Below are 26,103 nucleotides of genomic sequence, written 5' to 3'. Positions count from 1 at the left end.
GTTTATTATCAAAGAGCTGGTGAGCACATCATATGGTTTCCTCGGTAGCCTGTGCTTACAGTCAACGTTCTTCAGTTTGTTAAGTTACTTCATTTACTTTGGCCTGGTGGAATCTTCTTCTAAATCCTCTTCTAAAACGGTTACCTTCCCCAAGCAGAGGTGCCTCAAACTCAAGGATCAGAAAGGCTGGAATGTGCGGTTTGAGGTGGATTTACTTCCAGCATCAGAAGAATGCAACATGCCGTATTTTTTGCTCTATGACTCACTTTTTCCCTCCTAAAAAGTAAGGGGAAATGTGTGTGCGTCTTATGGAGCGAATGAAGGCTTGCGCAGCTATCCCAGAAGCCAGAACAGCAAGAGAGATTGCTGCTTTCACTGCACAGCGATCCCTCTTGCTGTTCTGGCTTCTGAGATTCAGAATATTTTTTTTCTTGTTTTCCTCCTCCAAAAACTAGGTGCGTCTTGTGGTCTGGTGCGTCTTATAGAGCGAAAAATACAGTATATTCATGCTGCTAGACTGTGGGTCTTCCCTCTCAGCCACTCCCAAACACACACAGTTTCTAACTGTGACACAACAAAGCACAAATATTGAAAACACAAAGTTCAAAAAGAGTCACAGTAAACCTGAGTCAGAGCTTTGCAATAAGACTTGTTTACCTCTCCATCAGCCCTGCCAATTGGCGAGTTGAGAATGAAGTCCGGAGGAGCAATCACATCTACCAAAGCCACAGCCTCTTGCTTCAGCTGTGCAGGGAAAAAACTTAGACTAGAAATTGGGTATTCTGATTAGGTTTCTACAACAAGTAGAGCTGTAGCATAACTATTTTGGCAAGCCACTAACAGCCAGCAGTTTCAGATTTCTAATATGGAAAGCTCCATAATCTTCTCCAATTTTCATTATCATATAACCTCATGGGTCATCGCGTCCAACCCACTGCAATGCAGGAATCAAGTGTGAAAAAAGCTCAACTATTTTGGGGGTTTCCTTAAAAAAACCAGTAAGAAGGATGTTCCAGGTCATTTTGAAGCATTTTGGGGTCTTCACTTGGGCCTGTGTGCCTCCAAATTTCTCTGTCGTGCTCATCAATCACAGCTCTGACTTCACTCATAAGCTAACAACAATGAAAGGCAAGAGTAGGCTCATATACCTTGCAAACCAATTGCTCTGAATGATGCCCACGCATTTTACTTCATAACTTTCAATCTAAAGGCTAGAGCCTTGCACTTCTTGTTTAAAGGAAGCTCAGAGTCTGGGGCCCCTGCTGCCCCTGGACTCTTAGTCTACAGTTACTCAGCATAATATTTAAACCAAAAGGGAACATACCTTTGAACACAGTTCTAGAATTGCATCTTGCACAAATCTGCCAGCATTTGCACCTGAAATGTAGCCACCTGAAAGATATTTATGATGATAATGAAGCTAAAGGACTCATATTGGATCAAAAAATCTGCTAGATCTGTGGGGTATGAAGAATGTTATCTGAAAGTGAGCGGGTTTCCCCTTCATGGCTGAATGGGAAGAGGACTTGGAATCTGGTGTCCAAGTGCCTCACTGTGGCTCTCTGGAAAGGGAAGAATACTGCCCAGTGCCAAAGCTGAGCTGGTCGTGGTCAGCGACAGTCCTGGGAGGAACAGACAGAGAAAAGGCAAAAACTTTGTTTTCTACCTTCAAGTTCCTATTCTCCTCACAGAGCTACAATTCTCAGAATGGTTTAACAATCAATCCCTCTTCCCAGAGAACTCTGGGAACTGTAGCTGTGTGATGGGAATGGGGTTTCCCTAATAACTCTCAGCACACTTAAACTACAATTCCCAGGATGCTTTGAGGGAAGCCATAGCTGTTTAAAGTGGTATGGTACTGCTTCAGATGTGCATTGCAGATGGGGCCTTTAGTTACCTTGCTAGTTTTGCCTTTAAGAAGATTGCACTCCACAGCTTAAGGAAAGTTTTGTAAGAGGCTAGATGTCAGATGAAAAGGTTTAGGAAATTCAGTATTGTATCTTAAAACACAGCTCCCCCGAGCTGTGCAGTAGAAGACAACTGGGGCTAAAAGACCAGAGCTGTAAGACCATATAACACATTTACTGCTTCCTTGGTGCAGAAACTACACTGGGTGCCTGAAATTACTTACTTAAATGCAGTAGTAAATTTGTAAGAGCCTTGAAGTGTTTGCAGATTCTAAATTTTACCATGTAGGCAGAATGTTGACCTCACCTTGGTAGAGCACTGACATGTGCTTATTTAAAGACCATAATCCATACAGCGAACATATATTCTTCAGTACCGGCTGGAGGCTAGCTGGTGTGTTGGAACTGTGAACGTAGTCATGATATCTTTGCAAAACAGTGTGCTCAATAAAAGCTATAGCTAACGAACGACAATAGTACACCTTGAAAAAAGAAAGAAAAATTCAACCATAGCTACAAATCCAGGCAAAGATTACTAACTGTTCAAAAGCAATAGTTAAGTAAAAGGCACCCAAAAAGAAGTTGAAAGGCCCATTCTTACTATCCTCTCTGTATCCTTCAGGGCAATCTGTGCTGCATAAAAGTGATGCAGATTGTACTCTGAAGCCACTGTGTGAAGGAATGCTGGTGGCATATATAGAGCTCAACACGACTGCACCCCAGCTGGACATCTCTCATGCGATTTCAGGGGGACAGGTATGCAAGACGGATCGTGACACTTCTGTAATATGAGGCAAGGTTGGGCATCATGTCTTGCAACTTTCATCACTAATCCGTTATCTGCAAATCTCTTGTTCCTCCCCCGGAGCTTCCTTTCAGTGGTTGGGCCTGAGAACGAGGCCACTGTCTCTGGGAAGGCCATGAGATCCTGCCTCCAGGGGTACTGTACATCACATGGTGTCAGTCTGTTACAGCAAACAAGGAAGCCCTGTGGTACCTTAATGAGTAACAGCACCGTGGGACTCTCTGCTGTATTTAATACACTGTAGGTACCTTGGCAAATATTAAACTGGGATGAACCATCATAACCAAGTGATAATATTGGTCCCTCCAGCTCTTTAGAAACGTCCATTTCCAACCTCTAGCTTCATGAACCCTTAATTTGGATTGGTCTGCCACCATGACCCACTTTCCCCTTTTTTCGCTAGTATCCGTTCCTGACTTACCCCCACTATTTGACATGCCCATTCAGGCGCTGGAGCTCCTGGGCATTTTGGAGGCAGTCCAAACACTGGACTTTTTCTGCTCCTGCTATTTTCTCATGCTCTGCTCCTTCTCTGTTATCTTCCTGATGGAGCAACCCTGAGCCACACTCACTCGTAACCGTCCTCAGCACCTCTTCTCTACCTTTGACTCTCTTCCAAAGGCTTTGACTCTCTTCCAAAGGCTTTTGTCATACTCGTTTCCCACCAGTAGCAGACGTGAGTACTATAGCACGATGTGTGAGGCCAAAATTTGGTGTGTGTGTCCCCCAGCCCTTGCACTGCCTTCCCAAAGCTGGCTAAGTGAGGTACTGGGTTTGGGAAAGGAGGCACAGGGCTCTGGCAGGGTCCTAGAGCCCTCCCATCTCCTTCCCAAAGCTGGGAAGTGCTAACTAGGCTTTGGGAAAAAGGCAGGAGGACCCTAGGACCTTCTCAGAGCCCTGTGCCTCCTTCCCAAAGCCCAGTCCCTCACTTACTGGGCTCTGAGATGGTGCCCCCTTGGCGCAGCACCCAGTGCATGAGCATCGCTTGCAAAGCCCTAAATCCATCCCTGTTCCCATATTCACTGGAATCTTTCTGCCTCAAGTTTGGATGAGCTCTTAGGAAAGGCAACAGCATAGTGGGCATGGATCTGAATTATTATTGTTGTCATAGAGAGGGAAGGAACTGTTACTGCCTGGACACAAAACTTAATACAGGACTTGGGGTGCCCTGGACACATTCCATAAGGTTTCAGCCCAGCATTTGGGAGAAAGAAGGTTGTGAAGAAATCTCCTGATGTCTAGATCACATTTTCCACCACTTGGTGTTAATCTCACGAGTTATTTCTTTTAAAGTAAAAAATGCATGCAGGAGGTTATTTGGCTGTAAGCCTGACGGCAGGGTTAATTCTTTTTAACTTAGTTGCTGCACAACAAAGCATGAACTTTAGCTCCAGCTGAGTTTGAGGTCCTAGGTGCCTTACTTTTCATATTTTTGTGAAAGGAAGTGTGCAATGTATAGTGCGTATGTGTAGGGGAGAGGCAGCGGAAAAGGGCAACGTCCATTAAAATAGCCCCGTGCATGAAATTGCTCCGCAACATAAAATCATACAATGTGTTTACCTGACTGTTGTTCCTTGCCTCAAATTCACTGCAACCACATTTTTCTTGGTTTCTCAGCTTCTGGAAACTCTCTTGGAGCAAGTAACAAACCAGCCACTTGTATCCTCTCAGAAGTACTGAAAAAAGAAATGTCAAAGGTTTAATGTTTTCATTCAAGATAATAATAATAATAATAAATCCTTATAAAGCAGACTGCAAATAATGCTGATAGTTTGCATCAGAATCTGAGTTTCTGTAATGCACAGTCTGCGTTTTGCAGAAATAAGGTTGAAAAGCATCCACAAAATTAAATATTTTGCTGCTGAAACTTAGCTGTCCTTCCTCTGCTCCACCCCAACAATTTGCTGTTCATATAAAGACAGAAGAAATGATTTCGCATTATACCAACTAATAGAGGATAGACTTTCTTTTTTTGATACTTCTATTTAAGGCTAGTGAACTAATTCATGAGCACTTCAAAGCCCCATTTTTCCTATGTAAGACTGTATTCTCCTTCATCTCCAAAGCAGCATCCTCTCTACTCTCATGTTCATCACTAACAACATCGTCTGTACTGAACGTCTTTCCCAGGCATCATCCGCCCACAGGTCCCATTTTCCCCGCTGATTTACATGCTCTCTCGTTCCCATGCCTCAAGCCCATTCTCTCCTCACAGAGTTTTCGTTTCCACTGTAACATATGGCATAAAGCTCCAGTCATCAAAATCTCAGTCAATCTCTACAAAAGAACTTATTTTGTCAAGAGGTTCCCTCCCATTCTACTATCTCCAAGATGGGACAACCTTCCTCCTCTAGCAACCCACCCTCTAAACTGGTACTTGCCATAACAACCCCAGGGGGCTGGTGTGTGAATTAAAGGGAAGAGAGAATGCACAAGGACTTAACCGCAAGCCCTGAAAGGAAGAATAGTCAATGGTTTGTAGGGGAAAGGGGCCACACTCAAAATTATAAGCACATGACAAGAATTTGAACAGTTACCAGAAGAATCCATGCAGTCTTGAACATTTGACACTGTGAACTTCTGGCAGAGAATGTGATCACAGTCTTCCAAAAAATCTACCGATCCCAATGGTGAAGCAATAGGACCTTTGTCTGAAATGCCAATGATACGAAAACTAAATACCAAGTCAAGGTGTGTTAATGTCTACGCACTAATGGCTTTGAAAGTCAATGCAAGTCAAAAATCTGCTCATCGGTGCATTCAGCATGGATAATCTGATTAAGCTATTTCCCCCATTTCTCCAACTTCAACCAAGCAAGCTCTTTAACACATCTATGCTTCTGAGACACGGCCCTTTTATTTCTAAGTTGGAAGCCTTAAAAACAACCTCTATTAACCTGTACTTTGCACATGATGCACAACTGTGCACTCCTTAGCCTAATTGCATCACATTCAAATTACGTTTTAAGTTAATTGGTTTAGGAACTTGAGTCAACTCTTCTTGAACTCACCCTAAGCAGAATAAAAACAAGCTACTCAGCATGAAACAGTAGTCAGCCCTCCCTGGTATTCTCACATGACAATTAGACTGCTGTTCTGTTGTTTGAGGAGACCAGGGAGCACAGACTACTGTTTCACACTGAGTACCTTGTTTGTATTCTGCTTGGGATGAGTTCAAGAAGAGCTGATCCAGGTTCCCAAACCACAGAATATTATGGGTGCTAATTAAGTACCCACACCATTGTGTGTTAAAAATCATGCTTTCTACAGGATGTGCCTATTGTGAGATGCATGCTTAGTTGTGAGGCAGCAAAGTTACAGGTCACCCTCAGTGAAAGTCCGAAACCTGCCAGAAGGAACAAGGATGGGGTCCAAGCTAGATCTTGAACCAGATTCCATGAGAAACATCTAAAATACATCAAGACCGCAAAGCCCACTGCTGGGTATTGCCTTTATCAGAATCAAGCGAAAAGGTCACAAAAATATGGCAAGCTGTTATGCAAAACAGTGAGAGGAGGAAAAACCAAGCTTGTTCAAATAAAGACCACAGGCTGAGTTAAGCCCATACCAGGTGCTCCTTGATAGCAGGTTGCACGCACTCTTTGAGAAAACAAAGCCTAGCTTATAACTTTTGGGTCCATTCTAAAAAAGGTATCACCCAACTGTGGACTTCTGGATTTCTGCTTACACTGCTTTTTTGGAAATATTTCAGTTTCTGATTGGGAGGTTTCTCTCATCTCTAAAATTAAAACTGTCAAAGACACTAACATTTGCATCTACGGAGTCCAATGAACTCAAATTAAGAGTTCAAGTAAGGTCATTGTGACCCAAAACAGTACTAAGAAGAGTTAAAAACAGGGTGCTTGAGTGCTGACCACCATTTCAACAGAAACACTGATAGGATGCAGTTCAACTTTGCAAACACACAACTGCATCTGCTGGCAGTTTTACCTCGTACCCACTTGGTGGGCTTCTGAGTCAGTGCAACATCCAAGTTCTACATACTAACCTTGGTGTTTGGCATTCATCCAGCCCAATAAGTAGTTGCTAGTTTGCTGTAGCAGAACATTATTGTCTCCTTCATAGGTGCAATTTGGGTCGTTGTCGTTACGGATATCACCCAGCCGATTCACTTTTGGAAAGAACAGTTAACATGTAGGGACCTTGTATCAGTGAGCTGTGCTTGTGATTTAAATTTTATAAAACCACTTACTGACAATTATGGGAAACAATTATCTGTCAAGTTCACTTACTGGCCAGATAGCCATGTCCTCCACAAGCTTCTCTGCATTCCTGAGTTCCTTGTTGAGTCAGCCAGGAGGCCAGCGGTTTCCCCGAAGTAGATAAAGCATGGATTTCACGCCCGAGTTCCGCCTTGTAGAACCAGAACGAACAATGAATATAGAACACAACAGCCAACATGCTCCATTAACCTTCTGGGTCCTCCTAGACCTGAGGAACCATCAACTTCAGCACAGAGCAGAGCAGCTATGACAGAGGCCAAGAGCGTAAATCAGGGGTTGGCAAGGTTTACCTCGCCTGGGCTGGTTCACTCCAGCGGAGATCCCTCTGTGGGCCGGATCGTGTGGGTGCACACCCACGATTTTCAGCATCTGCACAGACGTGATTTCCGGCGTCTGCGCATGCGCAGACACAATTTCCAGCAATGTGAAAGAAACTCCCCACCCCATGCTGGTTTAGCACAGCACGCGGGAACTCGCCAAGCAAGCGGCCCGGTTCGGCTCGAGGGCCAGTAAAACAACCCCTGTGGGCCGCTTGTGGTCCATGGGCCTTAGGTTGCCGACCCCTGACGTAAATGCTCAACTCTAAGCCTCTTTGCGCAGGCTTCTGTGTTACCAACAACCAGTGCTTTTTTCTGGGGGGGACTGGGGGTACACATAGAATCATAGAGTTGGAAGAGACCACAAGGGCCATCGAGTCCAACCCCCTGCCAAGCAGGAAACACCATCAGAGCACTCCTGACATATGGTTGTCAAGCCTCTGCTTAAAGACCTCCAAAGTAGGAGACTCCACCACACTCCTTGGCAGCAAATTCCACTGTCAAACAGCTCTTACTGTCAGGAAGTTCTTCCTAATGTTTAGGTGGAATCTTCTTTCTTGTAGTTTGGATCCATTGCTCCGTGTCCACTTCTCTGGAGCAGCAGAAAACAACCTTTCCCCCTCCTCTATGTGACATCCTTTTATATATTTGAACATGGCTATCATATCACCCCTTAACCTCCTCTTCTCCAGGCTAAACATGCCCAGCTCCCTTAGCCATTCCTCATAAGGCATCGTTTCCAGGCCTTTGACCATTTTGGTTGCCCTCCTCTGGACACGTTCCAGTTTAGAACATGCAACACCTCCCCCCCCCAAAAGGGCTCAACTGTAAAATTACTGTACTATTAAATTTATAGATGCAGTTAAAAGAAATTATAACACTAGCAACAACAGTGCCCCTCCTTCATGCTTACAAGTGATGTGTTTTAAAGAATAAATGAAAGATGCATGAGGGAAGAACAGAAGGAACAGAAGAGGAGGAGATTCAGTTGAGGTAAACCAAGACTAACGTGTTTCAACTATTTCTTTTATTTAACAAAATCTAGATACCACTTGATTGTAATACGGTAAAACCTCTAGGCAGTTTACAAGAATATTAAATGTATCATTAAGAACAATTTAAAATGTTTAAAGATAAACAAAAATAAACAACCTGTTTCACAGTTAATTAAAATGTAATTCAGATATTACAAGATGCTCTTCCCCACACGTATAATAAAATTTGGCTTTCATGATGTGTTCTTTACTGCATTATCTTCTCACTATTTATTTGGAAAATACAACCTTTGTACTGCTCCTTTGTTGTGTAACTTTGATTATGTACTTTATTAACTGTATTTTTGATTTCACATTAATAAAAAAAACCTTTATATATGTAAAAACAAGGCACTGAAGAAACAATAGGCTACATTTGTGAAATTTGTTGTGCATATAGAACTGGGTGTTTTACTCATATTCAGAAAGGTAACAGTGCTGTGCATTTTCCCACAGCTGGCAATACAGTTACTGTTTTCCTATCAAGAAAATGGGGTGCAAGTTGCCATGTTCTGGGCTGCGAAGCATTTAGAACCCTCTGGTGAGCAGAAGAGGTACACTCTTCAGACAGCGGGATGCTTGAATCCTGCCAGTCCAATAATGGACCAACTCATTTCCCACGCAATGGCTTATAACGAAGAATTGCTGACAAAACCTTACCTGCTGTGGACTTTTGTCCTTCATGAGGAGGCCTATGTGGAATTCTATGGAGTTTATGAAGAGCATTTTGGAGAAATGGTCTAAGACATAGGTGGCTGCTAAATACGGCAGCAAGCGCCATTGCTGGAAGAAAAATGAAATTTGCATGAGGAAAAACTGAGAGATACACATCCTTTTAAAACACTTTAAAAACACACAGAGGAGACATTTTTGTCCCCTTTGTAAAAGTGGTAATTTTCTTAACCTTCTTTCAGTGATCGATCACTCTGAGGGCCTTCTGGTGGTTCCCTCATTGCAAGAAGTGAGGTTACAGGGAGCCAGGCAAAGGGCCTTCTTGGTAGTGGCACCTGCCCGGTGGAACACCCTCCCACACATGTCAAGGAAATAAACAATTATCTGACTTTTAGAAGACATCTGAAGGTAGCCCTGTATCGGGAAGTTTTTAATGTGTGATGCTTTACTGTGGTTTTATAATTTGCTGGAAGCCACCCAGAGTGGATGGCACAACCCAGTCAAATCGGTGGCATGTAAAAAAAATTACAATCCTGCTTTATTCTGCCCCTGCAGCCCTCCTCCGCAAGCACTACTTTGGATTTTTCTGAGCCAGGATTTTTAAAACTCCAAATAGCATAATAGCAAAAAATAGCATCCCTCCTCATTTAACAAGGAGCCACCATCCAGTTCCAACAAAACAGTTATCCTTGTTCATGAAGGATGTTTGTTTTTAAGGTGTTATATGTTAAAGGATGTTATGTACTGAGTTGAATAGGATCCAAACTGCAGCAGTCTGATTGGTCCTAGAACAATAGGATCCAAACTGCAGCAGTCTGATTGGTCCTAGAACAATGGGATTCAGAATGCAGCAGTCTGATTGGTCCTAGAACAATGCAGCAGTATGATTGGTTGGCAGGAACCACCCAATCCTGCTCCAGATAGAAGTGAATCCACAACCTGATTGGCTTACAGTAGAATTCCGGAATTAGCCAATCATGTGCAGCCCATTGTGTAAATAATGTATATAAAGCAGATACTGTGAGGGGACTTTCATTCATTCCTCCTCACCACTATGAGCTGAATAAAGAGCATGAAATCACTTTGCGACTCTGAGTATATTTCAAAGGAGGACCCACTGCCCTATGTCTAAGACTTATGCTTAATTAGGAGTCTCACTGGGTGCAAAATCTAGCACTTCAGGCTTTTAAGGAGCACTCTAGATTTTCACCTGCATTTGGTATTCAAGAACAGGTATTTCTTCATCATCTGTTGGTCCAAATTGGCGCCGGGTAGCTGAGAAGCGAATTGCTATTGATATGGCGAGCTTCAAATTGACCACAGACATGGATATAATCATAACTCTTCCATTGGACAAAGCACCAAGAGAAACTCCTAAGCGCTGCTTGCGATCCTGGAGAAATAAGATAGGATAAGCGGAAAGGCTTTAAGGATTCGTTTGAACATTTTGTACCCAGAAAATTCTCCCCAAGTACACCAAGGGTTAACATTCAAAGTATAATATTGTGTTTATGTTCTTAATTATACTGCGACAAACTCTGGAGAGCATGTGAGGAAGAACTAAACAGATCAGGCAATAAAAGGAATCCTTAGTTAAGAGCAATTAAGTTTTGCATTAAGCACACGGAAGTTAGTTAAGCACAATTCATACCTTGAAGGCACTTGCATACGCTCCCTCAGCTGTGACATCTCCGGTTCGGTTCAGCAAGTTCCTTTTGGGTATCCTGACATTGTGGAACATTGCAAAGCTGCCAATCCAAAAAGAATGAATTAAGAGAGAACACCTGCACATCCGATGAGCTGTATAAATCAAATGCTGAATACAGAGACAGTTATTAGTTTCACAGAACCAAGAGCAGACATGATGTTAAATGCATGAATGCATTTAGCGTGTCTGCTTCTTCTTTCAGAATAACAGCTGCAGGGGGACTCCTGAGAAGGATCACGCTGCATGGGGCACTTTCGGTTGCAGTCAACAGGTCCTGTTGCACTACGAGTTCCGTCATCCTTGGCCACTGGTCATGTGGCTGGGGCTATGGGAGTTCAACATCTGGAGGCACCGGGTTGGCTCCATGTGACTTAACTCTATCATTCTTACATTTCAGTTCTGGTTATAGGCCTCCCTGGAGATGTGAAGGCTCAGGGGAAAATATGGAAACATTGCAGGAGGGGACTGTTCCCCGTTAACAGCTGTACCCACTGCTACAACTTACTAGTTGCGTCATTTTAAAGGAAGCAATCAGAAAAACTATGTGCAGCACAATCCAACTGTCTCTTGGCAGGTGATGGGTGTGTGTGTGTGTGCATACGCGCGTGAGTGTAACGCAAGGAAGTGACAGTGAGCAACATGTATTTTCTAGAATGTAAATTCCACAAATAATCCAGTCGGTGTCTTGGTTTACTTCCTCACACAATCTGGTTTGCATTTGTTTTGAAGCTTTGCCGGTCATCCTTGGGACCAGACTCTTCAAGTCAGTGCTTCCAACCTATAAAATGAGGGTTTTCTAGAACACCTGTTAAATGTTTGTCAATAATAGGCTGTGCATTCCGGGTCCTGTGGCCAGCATGACTATGCCACTTCTGGTGAACCAGAGCAGTGCACAGAAACGCCGTTTACCTTCCCGCTGGAGCAGTACCTATTTATCTACTTGCACTTGATGTGCTTTCGAACTGCTAGGTTGGCAGGAGCAGGGACCAAGCAACGGGAGCTCACCCCGTTGTGGGGATTCAAACCGCCGACCTTCTGATTGGCAAGCCCTAGGCTCTGCAGTTTAACCCACAGCACCACCTGCATCCTGAATTAATTGTGTCACTCTCCAATTTGGAATATTTCTGCTCTTTAGACTATCTTTTAGTTGACTTTGAAAAAATGTTTGGGTTTTGCAATCATTCCTTGAGAGGGAGCAGAGATGACTGTGAGATTCCAAAGCTTCTCTCCACTCTTTCATGTAATGGCGCACAATGATGTGGCAATGTGCTTGAACCATCTCAGACTGGGACAGATCAACCTGAAGGTCCTTTCACTGTGCGATGCACATGCTAGGATTTCTGTTCTCGAGGTCTGCAGAAGTGACTTGTAACTTTTGCAACATTACTTTGAAGTTCAGAGTATTTTGGTTCAAACTTACCCATTATCTAATCCATTCTGCCCAAGTTTTCTACCTATATCACCAACCAACACCCCTGGCATGGGAAGAAGTGTTTTCGGATCTCGGATCTGTAACAAATGCCTCCATTAAAACATTTACAAGAAGTCATTGAACCACCTTTTTGTTCCGGTTCAGAACTCTATAATTAATTAGAAAAATGTGCACATCTGTTTCAATGCATGCAACTGGTTGGATTATATAGCTATGATCTAAAGGGCTCTCACATAGTTCACTGGGACAAGACCTAAGCTGGGAAGTGAATATACTTCTCCTCCCCTGGGGTTATCGGAGGCTGGGGGGAAATGCACTCACCAGAGGGGTGTCTAAGTAGACCCCTTCACTTTCTCTCACATAAATAAGTGTAACTGGGAACCATGCAGAACTAGGGTGGGGAGAACCCAACTAAAACCCAATACACAACAAACTTCACATTTCCCACAGGCGCTTCTATGGGGCTCACAATGTCTTTCAGTACACGGCTCATTGTACGATTGCACTGTCAGGTGCCCTTCAGAGAAATATTTTTGTATCTGCTACAAGGGCACATGATGCTCCCCATCTTCATGGGTCTAAAGTAACACAGGACTCAGCAGCACAGAGCTGTGCTCATCTACAGCGGCAGTGTCTCTGAACCTACTGTCCAAACGCACACTGAGGGAGCAATGCGGAGATTGCACTGGGTTGTACATTACTTTCTGCTTGGCCAAAGCAGGGCAAGGGCACTTGCAAGCCTTTCATACCCAGTAGAAAGATATTTGCCTGAAGAGGCGCCCCCCACTTTAGTGATGCCAGAGTGATCTTATGCAATTTCCAGGCTAGCAAGTGACCGTTCCACAAAAAGTGTTTACAACTAGGAAATAGTAATAGGCAAATGCCACCAATGATCCAGGATAATGAAAAAGCTCTTGGCTTATTCCAATATTCTAGATTTAGATGAATTCATTCTCACCTGTACGACAAAGGAATGCAATCCATGGCACTGGCCATCCGGAGTATATAGCTGTGCGTAGACAACTGCATGAGTTGCATTCTTCCCCATGTTGCCAACCCAGAACTTTGCTGCTTCAAAATCCGGTGAGTGAATAATGAATTCCTACATAGTTGATAAGAGGGGGATGGGGAGAAAATTCTAAACACACTGTATATCTTCTCTGAAATATGAAGTTGGATGAATCTATTGACAACCTCTGTTCTGTGCTGTCGCAGCACAACCCCTGTCTACTTGGCGTTCAGCAGGGCTTTCTCTGAACTAAATGGGCACAGGACTGAAGCCTCAGTGAGCAGGACAGAAACGCAATGGAAAATAGTTTCACAGGAGTAAACAATACATACATTTTAGGAGAAAGGCTTCATACAAAGCCACAGAGGCATTTTTCTTTTTACCACTGCACCACAGTCATGGAGCTCTTTTCCAAACTATTTACCAGCAGCAATGTGAGGTTGTAGGGTAGGGCTCTTCCCACGACAGGTCCCAATACAGTGGCCTGTCTGGATCAGGCCTTGCCCTCCACCCTGCTTACTGCACAAGGCCCCCGGAAGCATCTCAGGGCCCTTGTACCATCTTCTCAGAGCCTAGCCAGCAAGGCAGAGGACTAAAAAAAGCTCTTTCCAGGGTGGAATTCTCCCGTACCTCATTCATTCATTGGACATGAGTCTACGTTTGTGATCATATAAGTAGGTTACATATGAGTTGCAGGTCCACTGTATAGAAAAGATTAGAATACCTGGGTTCAGAAGTACAATGTCCTATTTTAATAAAAAATTAAGTGAAGAATATTAGAGAACTTTACAGGGCACTGCTACTAACTTGCGTAGTCGGGTCATATCTAGCAGTAGTCCGCATGTTCTTGGTATTGCTGCCATGGCTTAATTCAGTCAGAGCAAAACATCCAAAGTTCTGGAGACAAAAGACACAAACTGAGTAAGAACTTGTACGATTCAAACCGGGGTAGCGTAAACATTAGGGCAATGGGGGATCTCTGTTGTGAAAGAGCTGCCCTGGAGCTCCAGCTTACAAACTCAAAGATGTTCATCTGTGAGCTTCAAAGTCTAGTCCTTAAATGATTCAGAGTGGGCACACTGCCCTGCAGCCGGGTAGAGGTCACCCACTGACCAGCGGCTGCCCTTTGGGAAAGGGCATCTCCTCTGGCAGGCTAGGACAAGAAGGTGCCAACCCTCTGCAGGCTGCATTTGACAGGTGTGGGGTGTAGAATCATAGAATCCTAGAGTTGGAAGAGACCCCAAGGGCCATCGAGTCCAACCCCCTGCCAAGCAGGAAACACCATCAGAGCACTCCTGACATATGGTTGTCAAGCCTCTGCTTAAAGACCTCCAAAGTAGGAGACTCCACCACACTCCTTGGCAGCAAATTCCACTGCCGAACAGCTCTTACTGTCAGGAAGTTCTTCCTAATGTTTAGGTGGAATCTTCTTTCTTGTAGTTTGGATCCATTGCTCCGTGTCCGCTTCTCTGGAGCAGCAGAAAACCTTTCTCCCTCCTCTATGTGACATCCTTTTATATATTTGAACATGGCTATCATATCACCCCTTAACCTCCTCTTCTCCAGGCTAAACATGCCCAGCTCCCTTAGCCGTTCCTCATAAGGCATCGTTTCCAGGCCTTTGACCATTTTGGTTGCCCTCCTCTGGACACGTTCCAGTTTGTCAGTGTCCTTCTTGAACTGTGTGCCCATCTTTCAAGCTCCTGTCAGGTGGCACCTGGAAATGCATGCCAAATGCTTCCAGGCGTGATCAGTTCCATTCAGGAGCTCTCAGCTGAAGTTCTGATCCCTTCTGGAAGCTGCAGGGCTTGCATTAGGAGGCTGTTTAAATTTGGCACCCAGTGCAATGCCAGCATCCTTCTTTCAGCAAGGATTACAGCTACTGTCAAAAGTTCCTGATTGGAACGGGTCCTGCCTGGAAGAAGCGGGCAGCAGGGCAGCATCGCAACGCAAATGAGTTATCTGGATTGTCGTCTGCCTCCTGATTTTTCCTTTGAAGCCACGGCTGTGCTTGTCCCACACCTGGCACCATATGATGTTGGGTTAGGGACAGGTGGCCATGCATGGGTATTGTGAGGCTGCAGCAGCTCTAAAGTGAGCCCTGAAATGCACTATATTTATCATTTTTTAGACATTTATTAAATTTGGATACCGCCCTTCATCTGCAAATCTCAGGGCAGTTCCTCCTTTCCCTCTCCTCCCACCTATCTGAGCTCAGTGTTTATATTACAATTCACAAGTGTAAACGTTTAGGATCAAGTCAAAAGGTAAATGTTAGCACCAGGTCACCACAGCAACAAGCAAAATCCAAAGCAGGCATAGGCAAACTCGGCCCTCCAGATGTTTTGGGACTACAACTCCCATCATCCCTAGCTAACAGGACCAGTGCTCAGGGGTGATGGGAATTGTAGTCCCAAAACATCTGGAGGGCCGAGTTTGCCTATGCCTGATCCAAAGCTTAGTCAATGTATTAACAGTGAAAAAACACAAAATGAAAAAGTTTCCTTAAGAAGTTAAAAGAAAACTCTTTGCTTTATCCAAAGGAGTGTGCATAGAGTCCTTTAGAAGGAGGATCAGCTTTCTCCAATCCTACTGTTCAGAGAAGCAGTGCTTCCCTTTCTGAACATTTCTTTAATGCCAGGGTGGGGATTCTGTGGCCCTGTATATGTTGCCAGACTACAACTCCCATAATCCCTGACTGCTGGTTACACTGGCTGAGGCTAATGGGAACTGGAGTTCAACAACATCTACATGGCAGCAGGCTTTTCATCCCTTGGCTAAGTTCACACCTTTTGAAAACTGTCTGGTTGTGGAAATAGGGGTCATGTGCACAGAACTGACGTATACATCTTGGGATACGCATGTGGAATCCTGCTTCTACCTGCATCACCCTTAACTGAAGCAAGGTGAGCATCTTTTGGACATCTTTTGGACAGGTATGTTTGTGGCTTTGTGCTGAAGGACTGCACTCTGCTGATCTGATGCTGCAAGGCACTATTGCCTTATAAATTTGTATTAGATATTGGTGCTGATGATCCTGCAATAGTTTCATAAATGATGAATAAGCAAACTGATCCAGATAATTCATCACTTCCACTGTAAGAAACTTTAATTATGGTTTTCCGACAGAAACAGAGAAGCACTAGTAAATCAAAATGAAGTAACTCCATATGAGATACTATTTCACAAGAGATTTGCTGATATTGCTTCATTAGTATACGTAGCTAATAATCTTGTTTTTAGAAACACCATTAACTCAAAATTAGTGGCAGTATATATACAGTATTTTAAAGCAAAGATTGATTTAGGTAGTTTAAAGAGTACCTTCATATTTGCATTATCTTTAATAAATTCTTCATGTCTTTTAGAGCCAGAACTCTCAATTGCACTTTTGAACACCTGTAAACATTAAAGACAATTAGCTGATGTAAATGATAAATAGTAAAAATATTTTTGTTAAAGTAGAGGAAGGGGTCAAAATGACATGTTCAATAAAGCTCTGAGATAGAAAAGCATCACTGCTCACAGCTCAAACCACAAGTCACGTGTTAAGTTGCTCCCTTCCTAGGAGAAAATGCTATTCTGTGATATTTTACGCTATTCTGCATCAGGAAACACAACTTCATTACAAGAAAATAATTTTCCTCCTGGTTTCAGCTGCAAAGTGAAATAATGAAAATAAAAATGAATGATTCCTTGATCTCTGGATTATTATTAAGCAATAGTACAATATCTTCTCAAGGCCGGTGAAGAGAACAGGTTTCATCCTAGAGCACTTGCCACCATCCCACAACCCTCTCAATCAATTTTCCAAAAAGGGGGTATTTGTAACTGGGCAGTAGTCGTCACAAGGCAATGGGCCCAGGGTGATTTTTTCAAGGAGTGGCCGTATCACTGTCTCTTTCAAGATGACCAGAACCACTCCATCCCACCCACTTTGGAAGAATGGCAGATGAAGCTGGTTGACTGTATGGGACTGGCAGAAATGACTAGCAGAATCCGTGACCAGGGAGAAGAGTCGGCAGAAGAAGACTGGAAAAAATTTAAGGACTATTTACAAAAATATTATAAAATTAAGGAATGTTGAATGATGTTGGACTGAAATTAAGTGGTTTCAAGCTGTAATTATGATAAAATGGTTTTCTTTTTGTAAGCGAGAATTTAAAGTTATAATAATCTAAGATGTTGGAGAGAAAATAAGGTGTTTCTTTTTTCTTTTCTTTTTTCTCTTTAAGCCGTAATGCTTTGAGATAAGGATTTGCTGTACAAATAATCTGAATTGGATATACAAGAAGGGGAGGTATGAGGAGGTCCGGGAAATAAGTTATGAGAAAATAAGTTGTGAAATTTATGTGTTTTTAATGTTTTTATGTTTCCTTTTTTCTTTTTTTTTATAAAATTTTTATTGGTTTTTCACCTTTTATAAAGACAAAATACACACAAAAAAGACAAAAGACAAAAACATGTATAATTTCAGAAAATCCTACTTTCCTAACCCTGTTCCCTGACTTCCCCCCACCCCCCCTCATGCATCCCCATTCCCAAAATTATGTCAGCAAATTGGTATATCTCCTCTTAACCATCTTGATACTATCTCTTTTATAAAGAAAAATAATTTTTTTCTAAGTTGGACTCAAATTCCCTTCCATCGATTTCCCATTTTATCTTAGTTAAAGGTCATATTAACTAAACCCAAAGGTCTTGAGTGTTTTTAAATTTCTATTCTTCCCTCCCTCCCATCCCCGGTTTTCGTCCCTTCCCAATACATGTCCAGAATAGCAGTTCTTAGCCTGGGTTCCTCACGTCCGAGGCTTTCAAGTCTCTTTCAGCCCCTCTCCGCCGGTCTTGTTGGTAGTCCTTTATGTCGGTCGTCAAATCTCGAAAGAGTTCTATCACCATCAAACCAAATTCTCTTCCCACAAGGGTATTTGGAACCAGCTGCTGAAAAATTTCCACAAGGCCTGCATCTTCAGGGTCAGAGTCAGAATGGAGGCCCCGATCATATTTCTTTATTTTAAGATCCTGTATTCCATAAACTCCCGGGACCTCCTCCTTCGTCTTTGGCATCTTTCGCAGATTTGTGGTAGATATAGTCCAAAAGTCTCCTTGCTTGTATTCCACAGGTGTCAGCTTCTGGTTGGTACTTTCCAACTTTACTTTCTCTTTTTCTTGTTTAGTCTCTTCCATTTCTTTAGATATCATTTCCGATTCAGCTGTGGATTCTTTCTCATTCAGGTCCTCAATACATTCAGCAGAGCTGCTTGTTCCAGAAGTCAAGGTCATCAGTTGTTTATTCATAGCCAGACTCTGCTCTTGTAAGATTCCCACCAAATGAAACATTCTTTCGATTTCCACCAGTAACTTTCCATCCACAGCCATTGTAGTTTCACAGAGTTCCCCCTAGAGGGAATCTGGTTACTTATTAATCTTTTCTCCAACAATCCTCTAACTTATTGTTATTACTTTGTTTCCAACAATTTTAGTTCAATTGTAACTCATTTTAGTCCAGAGGGATCTTAAATGGCAATTTTTTCGCTCTAAACTGTCCGTTTGACAGCTTTGACAGCTGTCAAACTCCGCACCTCTTACACAAGCTCAAAAACAGGACGCTCCTGGGCCCGGGAGGGGGGGTTGTTTACAACAAAAAGAAAGCTTCCAAAACTCCACTCTCCAGCTCAAAACTTCTTTTTGCCAAATCTTGGAAGTTAGTGTCTTTTAACTCACCCCTCAAAGGGTAGGCTCTCCAGCTTAGTTCTTATGTCGTTGCTTTAGATCATCTGCAAGGGGGGGTGCGGACTTCCTTTTAGCACACCCCCCGGTCGTCTCCAATTCAAAGGATAAAATTCTTAAAGCCCAATTCCATCTTACTCACGGGTTATTCTTTTCAGTCCAAATTTCAAGGAAGGAAGTCAGTGCTCTCCAGTCATGGCTCGCGGCTTCGCCCAACCGAGGTAGCGATCGACTCTCAGAGCCACGCCAGCCCTCCGTATCCTCTCCGCAGCCTTTAAAAAGGCTCTTCGTGGATCGGGGGGGCGCTTAAGGCACCCGCCGAGTCTTCGGTCCGCAGGCTTCAGCGCCTGCGGTTTTTGAGGGTCCCCGCGTCGCCGGCGCGGCAAGACCCGTCCTCAGTTGAGCCGATTCCCTCCGCAGCTCGGAGGGAATCCGCCATTTCCAGATCGCACCAACCCGGAAGTCTATGTTTCCTTTTTTCTTTTTGTTTGTAAAAAAATGGAAAATCTAATAATTATTTTTTTTTAAAAAAAAGGAACCACTCCATCCCAAAAGGATGCATGTGATCACACACCCAACATGAAAAGAAGGGCAGGAGCCAATAAAATATGTCCCCAGGACACATCCGTTGATCCCAAAAGGGTGATGAGGCTGAATTGAACTGTTGAGTAAGTTTGACAATCACAATAAAATCAAACATGGAATGTGTTCGTTTTCAACCTTTGACACGCAAAGGCTCTGGTAAAGATCTAGTGAGGATATAGAGGTAAATCCTTCCACTGCCATAATGATGATGATGATGATGATGATGATGATAATAATAATAATAATAATAATAATAATAATAATAATAATAATATTGATGTATTTATATCCCGTCCTCCCCAGCCAAAGCCGGGCTCAGAGCGGCTAACAACAGTAAAATAATGCAGCATTCTAAACTTAATTCGTTATAAAATCAGTTGAAATCAAATTAATGGCAACCATTGGGCTAGAGTTCTGTGAGGATTACCAAAGGAGGGGGTCAGGCTGTGCCTTGACCAAAGGCCTGGTGGAACAGCTCTGTCTTGCAGGCCCTGCGGAAACAAAAGCTTTGAAAAGGCTCAATATGGAGGCCAAATGGCCGACATATTGTGAGATTTTGGAGCAAGAAGGAGATAAACTGAAATTGCAGAGTTTTGAAAAATTAAAGGATAAAGTGAGAGACTGGCTCCATTATTATCAGATAATGGAGGTATACAATTTGGATAAGAAAATTGGCTTCCAGGTGGAAAAGTCAAAATTAGAAACAGAACTGTTAGAACCCAAAACTAAGAATCTGTCAAGAATGTATAATTTGCAGGATGAAACGGTGAAGTCTGCTATGATTAAGTGGGCACAAAATATTGGACATAATGTTATGTTTGCTGACTGGGAACAGTTATGGACCACAGGTATGAAGTTCACGGCATGTAACGCCTTAAGAGAGAATATTATGAAAATGATATACAGGTGGTACATGACCCCAGTCAAGCTTGCAAAAATCTATCATTTGCCCGACAATAAATGCTGGAAATGTAAGGAAACTGAAGGTACATTCTTTCACCTTTGGTGGACGTGCCCTAGGATTAAGGCTTTCTGGGAAATGATATATAATGAATTGAAAAAGGTATTTAAATATACCTTCCTGAAGAAACCAGAGGCCTTTCTCCTGGGCATTGTCGGCCAATTGGTGCAAAAGAAGGACAGAACCTTTTTATGTATGCCACAACAGCAGCAAGAATACTAATTGCTAAGTATTGGAAGACACAGGATCTACCCACTCTGGAAGAATGGCAGATGAAGGTGATAGAGTACATGGAACTGGCTGAGATGACTGGCAGAATCCGAGACCAGGGAGAAGAGTCGGTGAAAGAAGACTGGAAGAAATTTAAAGACTATTTAAAGAAATATTGTAAAATTAATGAATGTTAGAAAGATGATGGATAGAAACTAAGCGGTTTCCGGCTGTAATGCTTTAGGAGATATGAAAAAAGGATTATAAATGGGGGAAAGTTTAATGGTAAGGATTTGCTGAACTAACAAACTGAACTGGAATACAAAGAAGGGAAGTATGAGGAGGTCGAAGGAAATAAGGGTATGGAAGTTATGTTATTGAAAATTAATGTGTGTTTTTAACTGCTTATTATTTTGCATGTTTATTTTTTATTTTTTATTATATGTAAAAAATATTTTTTCAACAAATATCTTTTTTTAAAAAAAAATGTCTTGCAGGCCCTGCGGAAAGATGTCAAGTCCCGCAGGGCCCTAGTCTCTTGTGACAGTGTTCCACCAGATCAGGGCCACAGCCAAAAAGCCCTGGCTCTGGTTGAGGCCAGCCTAACCTCCCTCTGGCCCGGGACCTCCAAGATGTTTTTGTTTGAAGACCGTAAGGTCCTCTGTGGGACATACCAGGAGACATACCATGTTTCAGGTCTTCCCATCCTGCCTCCTCCTCCTCCTAATGGGAAGCTGGGGAGAGTTTGTTCTTCCTATTCATCAGGACTTTTGTGTTCAAGGCACTGCTGCCCACTGGTGTCAGAATAATGATACTACTTGTTTAAAAGGGTTTAGAGAAGCCCAAACATCTGCCAGACCTAAGCATTTATTTTTTTTTAAAGTAAGTTGCTTGGAGACCTTTCAGGCAGTGCTATTTTCCTAGAAAAAGAGATGCCGGAACTCACCATGAACACCTCCCTCGTTCTCTTAGAATGGCAATGGCGCCCACCTGAGAGGTGCCAGAACACCTGTAAGTTCCCCCGGAAAAAATGCCCTGCTTTTAGGCAACAAGCAACTGATAATAAAAACAGTAATGGAATGTCAGGTGGGAATTCTGCCTGTGTGGCACCATCCGTGTCTGTCCAAAAGGGAGAACTTTAGGAAGATGCTACATAACTCTTTACACCATTAGGTGCTTAACCCTAAAGGTTGCTTGGCCAGCTCAGATCACTGCTGTAAGCGACGAGGAGGTTTTGTAGACTGTCTGCTTTGCTCCCTGTATGACAAAAACCAGCTTAGCTTAAACCCAAAGGAGACAGTGCAATTCTGTTAGCTTCAATCAGACTCTGACCAAGCTCTGTATCAACACAGGGAAATGGTTTAAATAAAAGTAGAGAAACAGTAGTTTAATCATTTCTCACAGTTAGATGATTAGATGACATGATGAGATAATGGTTTATAATTCTGATACCAGTTTTATAAATTTATTTATAAAAATGTTTATATACCACTGTATCATAAAAACATATCACAATGGTTTACAACCATATAAAAATATACCGTAAAACCAAAGAATTGTTACAATATGAGTACATTGCAGCTGCAAACTGGCAGCTTGTTTACATCCCATGATGTGGCTAGTCCTGGGAAAGAATCTTCCGGGCAGTTCACGGGATACACAAGGCTTTGTTCAGTGCGTAATATGAGACCTTCCTGTTGCGTTTGTAAAGGAAGTCTGAGTCACTTGGAGAAGTTTGAACTGATCGGACATGTTTTCTGTAGAGTTGTACAGTCAGAAATAAACAAGATGTAAAAGGACTTTCTGACTATTCTTCTTTCCCCTGTGAAAGGGGAGAAGGGGGTGTGCATCTTCCCCACTGGGAGATGTCGCCTATCAAGATCTCCCTGGTCTGTCTGGGATGCCAGCCAGAGGAAGATCACCGGTAAACAAGCTCCGGGAGCGGGGAGAGAGGCCAGCATCTCCCGAGGGGGCTAGTTTTCCAACAAGAATAACATCCTAAAACCACCCTGAGACCTCCGGGTATAGGGTGGTATATAAATTCAATACTACTAATAATGATACAGTGGTACTTCTAGTTGCGGACACGATCCATTTCAGGGTGCCATTCGCACCCCAAAAAGTCTGCAACTAGAGCAGCGCTTCTGCGCAAGTGCGGAGTGCAATAGGGCGCTTCTGCGCACGTGCGAAGCGCACAGAAAGCTGTGTATACACTTCCGGCTTTGCCACGTTCGCAATCCCAAAATCCACAACATGAAGCGAACGCAACTAGAGGTATGACTGTAATAATAAGTGAAATAATAATAAGTGAAAAGCAATTTAAAAGCAAAAAGAAATTAAAAACAAATATCAATAGACTATTGTGGAGGGTGTATGTTCAAGCAATGAAGTTTTCACTACAATTACCACGTGAAAAAAGTGTCAAGCCACTATAGCCTCTAAATCAAAAGCGTACATAGAGCAGCTCAGATGAAATCTCCAAAAATATTTATCCAAAATAAAAATGGAATGCTTTGCTAGTAGGCTTGAGTCTTTAAGGAAATCTATAAAAGAGCTTACACCTGCATTGTACATACCTGGGAATTTAGCAAATATTTGGCTCCTAGAGACCAGTCATACATCCCCAGGCAAGTAATCACCGCTACAACTTTTAATGGTTTCTCAATTATGTCTTCTAGCCGTAGAAAATCATATTCAAAGAGTTTCCTACAGCGGAGGAAGGTTAGTTCACGGTATTTCTCAAGAGGTAATTCTTCTCCAGTGTGACGAGCAAAGAGAGGGTCATTTTCAAGAGCCGAGAATATTCTGCTCTTCATGGAAGAAACACATCAGAATAGTTGAACGTCAGATTCGAATTTATCATTGAACTGAAGTATTCATATTTTATATATTAACACATTTAGTCATTTCCCTATGCCATAAGAAATGTACAAGGACAAGGACAATCAGGAAGCCGTTTAAAACTTAATAAATGTCAACCATCTTAAAAGCAATATTACATAAGTTCACATCCAAATGTTGCCTCACTGATTAAAAGCTCTTTGAATCATTATTATAGATATTGCATTTCATGTACTGCACTAAAAGCAGTAGAAGTTTGGATCTGATAAAGAAGTGCATAATTTCAATTTTATACCAATATAATTGTGAGGTTTTCCTCCAGATCAAAAACACAATACAGAAGAAATCTATCCCCTCCTCAATAGGCTTCCAATATTTTTGAGAATATTGTTTTTACCCAGTCCTAGATGGAAAACCCTTTAAGCATGAACATCATGCACAGTCCTATCAAAATGTAAAGTAACTTACTGGACGGCCATTTACACTGACAAAAACAAAAACACCTCAAATCCTTGTTTATCAAGGATCATGGCTCTCTTGACCTAAGAAAAGGTCCCTGGCCATGTGAATCCCTTGGCCAGACAGGCCTCACAGGAACCAGAATTTAATGGTACATATTGGATACTTTAAGGGGGGTTATGACAGATTGTGTTTAATTTGCAACATCGTTTTTAAAGAAATATTATTCTAAGCCTTACTTTAAAACGGAGGAGATCTTCTTCCTCTACGAAGAGTGCCATCTCTTTCCAGTTGAAGGATGCTTTCTTCCGGTAGGCATCCAGCGGTCCACTGGGTAGGTCTGGGAGCACCAAAGTGTTCCAAGAGCTGACCTTTTCCCGATCACTGACAGATGCCATCTTAACATGCAATGTTCTGTAAGCAAACCCAAAAATCATTCAAAGCAAATGCCTTTTCAAAAAAGAAAAAATCCTTCAAAAGTTACTTGTGGAGGATAACAGAGCCAGTGTAGACCATCCTCTCAGTGTACATTAACAGCTCCTGGTGCTGTGAGTTAAACCACAGAGCCTAGGACTTGCTGATCAGAAGGTCGGCGGTTCAAATCCCCACGACAGGGTGAGCGCCCGTTGTTCGGTCCCTGCTCCTGCCAACCTAGCAATACGAAAACACGTCAAAGTGCAAGTAGATAAATAGGTACCACTCCGGTGGGAAGGTAAACTGTGTTTCCGTGCACTGCTCTGGCTTAGTCATGCTGGCCACAGGACCCGGAAGCTGTATGCCGGCTCCCTCGGCCAATAAAGCGAGATGAGCGGCGCAACCCCAGAGTCGGTCACGACTGGACCTAATGGTCAGGGCTCCCTTTACCTTTAAAAGAGAGGTTGCTGCTGCTAAAAACTTTACCTTTTCTCTCTCTGACTGGATACGGGAACTGTCTTTGGTCAATGTAAATAAACTTCGACCCTGCACAAAGAAAGCGACAAGGGGTGCTTAGATACAAGAAGGAGCAGCTGGTTTATGAGCCTGTTGACACGTTCACTGCCTCTCACGCCATTGCTTTCATAAGCAGGTAATCGCTACTTATGCAAGGCAGCGCCCGAGTCCAACTTCCACGGACTGCGCAATCGGACAGGTTCCTTGGGCAAGCAGCTCCCACTCCGGGCAAGGGCGCTTCCCCAGCCAAGGCGCGCAAGGCGGCCCTCCAGCCCCCGCGGAGCCCCGGCGCAGCAGCCAGCCGGGGCTCCTTTCCCAGCGACGCGTTTGCGCCCCTCCGCCTTCCCACGCGCGGCAAAGGTCCCCGAGGGGATCTTGCGGCGAGTCGCGCAGCTTGCGCGTAGGGTGGGTTGTCAGCACCCGGGGCAAGGCAAGTAATTTGCGCCCCCTAACCCGTGGATTTGCGCCCCCTAACCCGTGGATTTGCGCCCCCTAACCCCCAGATGTTGCGCCCGGTGCGGCCGCCCCCCCTGCACCCCCCACGCTACGCCACTGCGCGCAAGTGAGCGGGAGGCTTGGGGGGGGGGGAGGCGCTGCCAAACAGCCGTTTTCTGCGCGAAGGGGAAAGAGGTGGGAGGCCCCCGCCGACTCCCTGGACGCACCCGCACCCACCGTCTCTCCACGGTCGCGGAAAACGCGAGGTCGCCGCGCTGCGCACCTTCCCCGACGGCGACAGACTTCGCTCCGCGCCCCGCCCCGCGCAGAGAAACACGCCCCCACCCTCTGATAGGACGCGCGCAGAAGCGCTCAGCGCCGCCTCCCGCGGAGCCCCGAGGCAGGGCGACGAGGCCCCGGGGCGCGCATCCAAGCCAACCCCGGACGGAACGGGCTTCCTGCCGCGCGCCTGGGCTCTCCGTCGCCTCTGGTGGGTCTCAATCCGTGTCTGAACTTACGAGACGCCGCCTCTCACCCCAAGACCCCAGGGCGGGTTGCGGCGCGGAGGATCGCGCTGACTTCCGCACCTGCGGCTGCCTTTTCTTCGGCGGTGAGAGCTTTGCAGCCGCCGTGAAGTTCCGTCGAAATCCTGCCTTGCCCCCTGTTTGTTGGATGGCCACCTGCCGTGGATGCGTTGGTTCAGATTCCTGCATTGCCCGGGGGTTGGGCTAGATGACCTTTCGAGGTCCCTTCCAACTCCCCCATGATTCTATGTTGATATGACTTCCTCCAAATGGAGAGGTTTCTTATCTCTCGTTGTTGTT

General features: G+C 43.9%; 1 protein-coding gene across 1 annotated transcript in view; it reads right to left on the bottom strand.

Moving 5' to 3' along the window:
- The window catches only part of ACOX3 (acyl-CoA oxidase 3, pristanoyl), a 28,081-nt gene extending 2,011 nt beyond the window's left edge, over positions 1 to 26,070 (bottom strand). The window contains 19 exon segments of the mRNA XM_083460706.1: positions 658 to 744; positions 1,325 to 1,392; positions 2,215 to 2,389; positions 4,273 to 4,388; positions 5,250 to 5,363; positions 6,722 to 6,844; positions 6,966 to 7,086; positions 8,968 to 9,090; positions 10,190 to 10,372; positions 10,631 to 10,727; positions 12,108 to 12,196; positions 13,078 to 13,221; positions 13,936 to 14,025; positions 16,453 to 16,527; positions 23,191 to 23,424; positions 24,154 to 24,328; positions 25,798 to 25,858; positions 25,861 to 25,914; positions 25,917 to 26,070. Coding sequence (XP_083316832.1) covers positions 658 to 744; positions 1,325 to 1,392; positions 2,215 to 2,389; positions 4,273 to 4,388; positions 5,250 to 5,363; positions 6,722 to 6,844; positions 6,966 to 7,086; positions 8,968 to 9,090; positions 10,190 to 10,372; positions 10,631 to 10,727; positions 12,108 to 12,196; positions 13,078 to 13,221; positions 13,936 to 14,025; positions 16,453 to 16,527; positions 23,191 to 23,424; positions 24,154 to 24,328; positions 25,798 to 25,858; positions 25,861 to 25,914; positions 25,917 to 25,992 — 2,205 coding nt within the window. The 5' untranslated portion in view covers positions 25,993 to 26,070.
- Positions 26,071 to 26,103: the final 33 nt, after the last annotated feature.

The sequence above is a fragment of the Podarcis liolepis genome (genome assembly GCF_965112155.1).
Source record: "Podarcis liolepis genome assembly, chromosome: 9".
NCBI classification, from domain to species: Eukaryota; Metazoa; Chordata; class Lepidosauria; order Squamata; family Lacertidae; genus Podarcis; species Podarcis liolepis.
The sequence above is the reverse complement of the archived record's forward strand: the minus strand, read 5'-3'. Positions and strand labels throughout refer to the sequence as shown.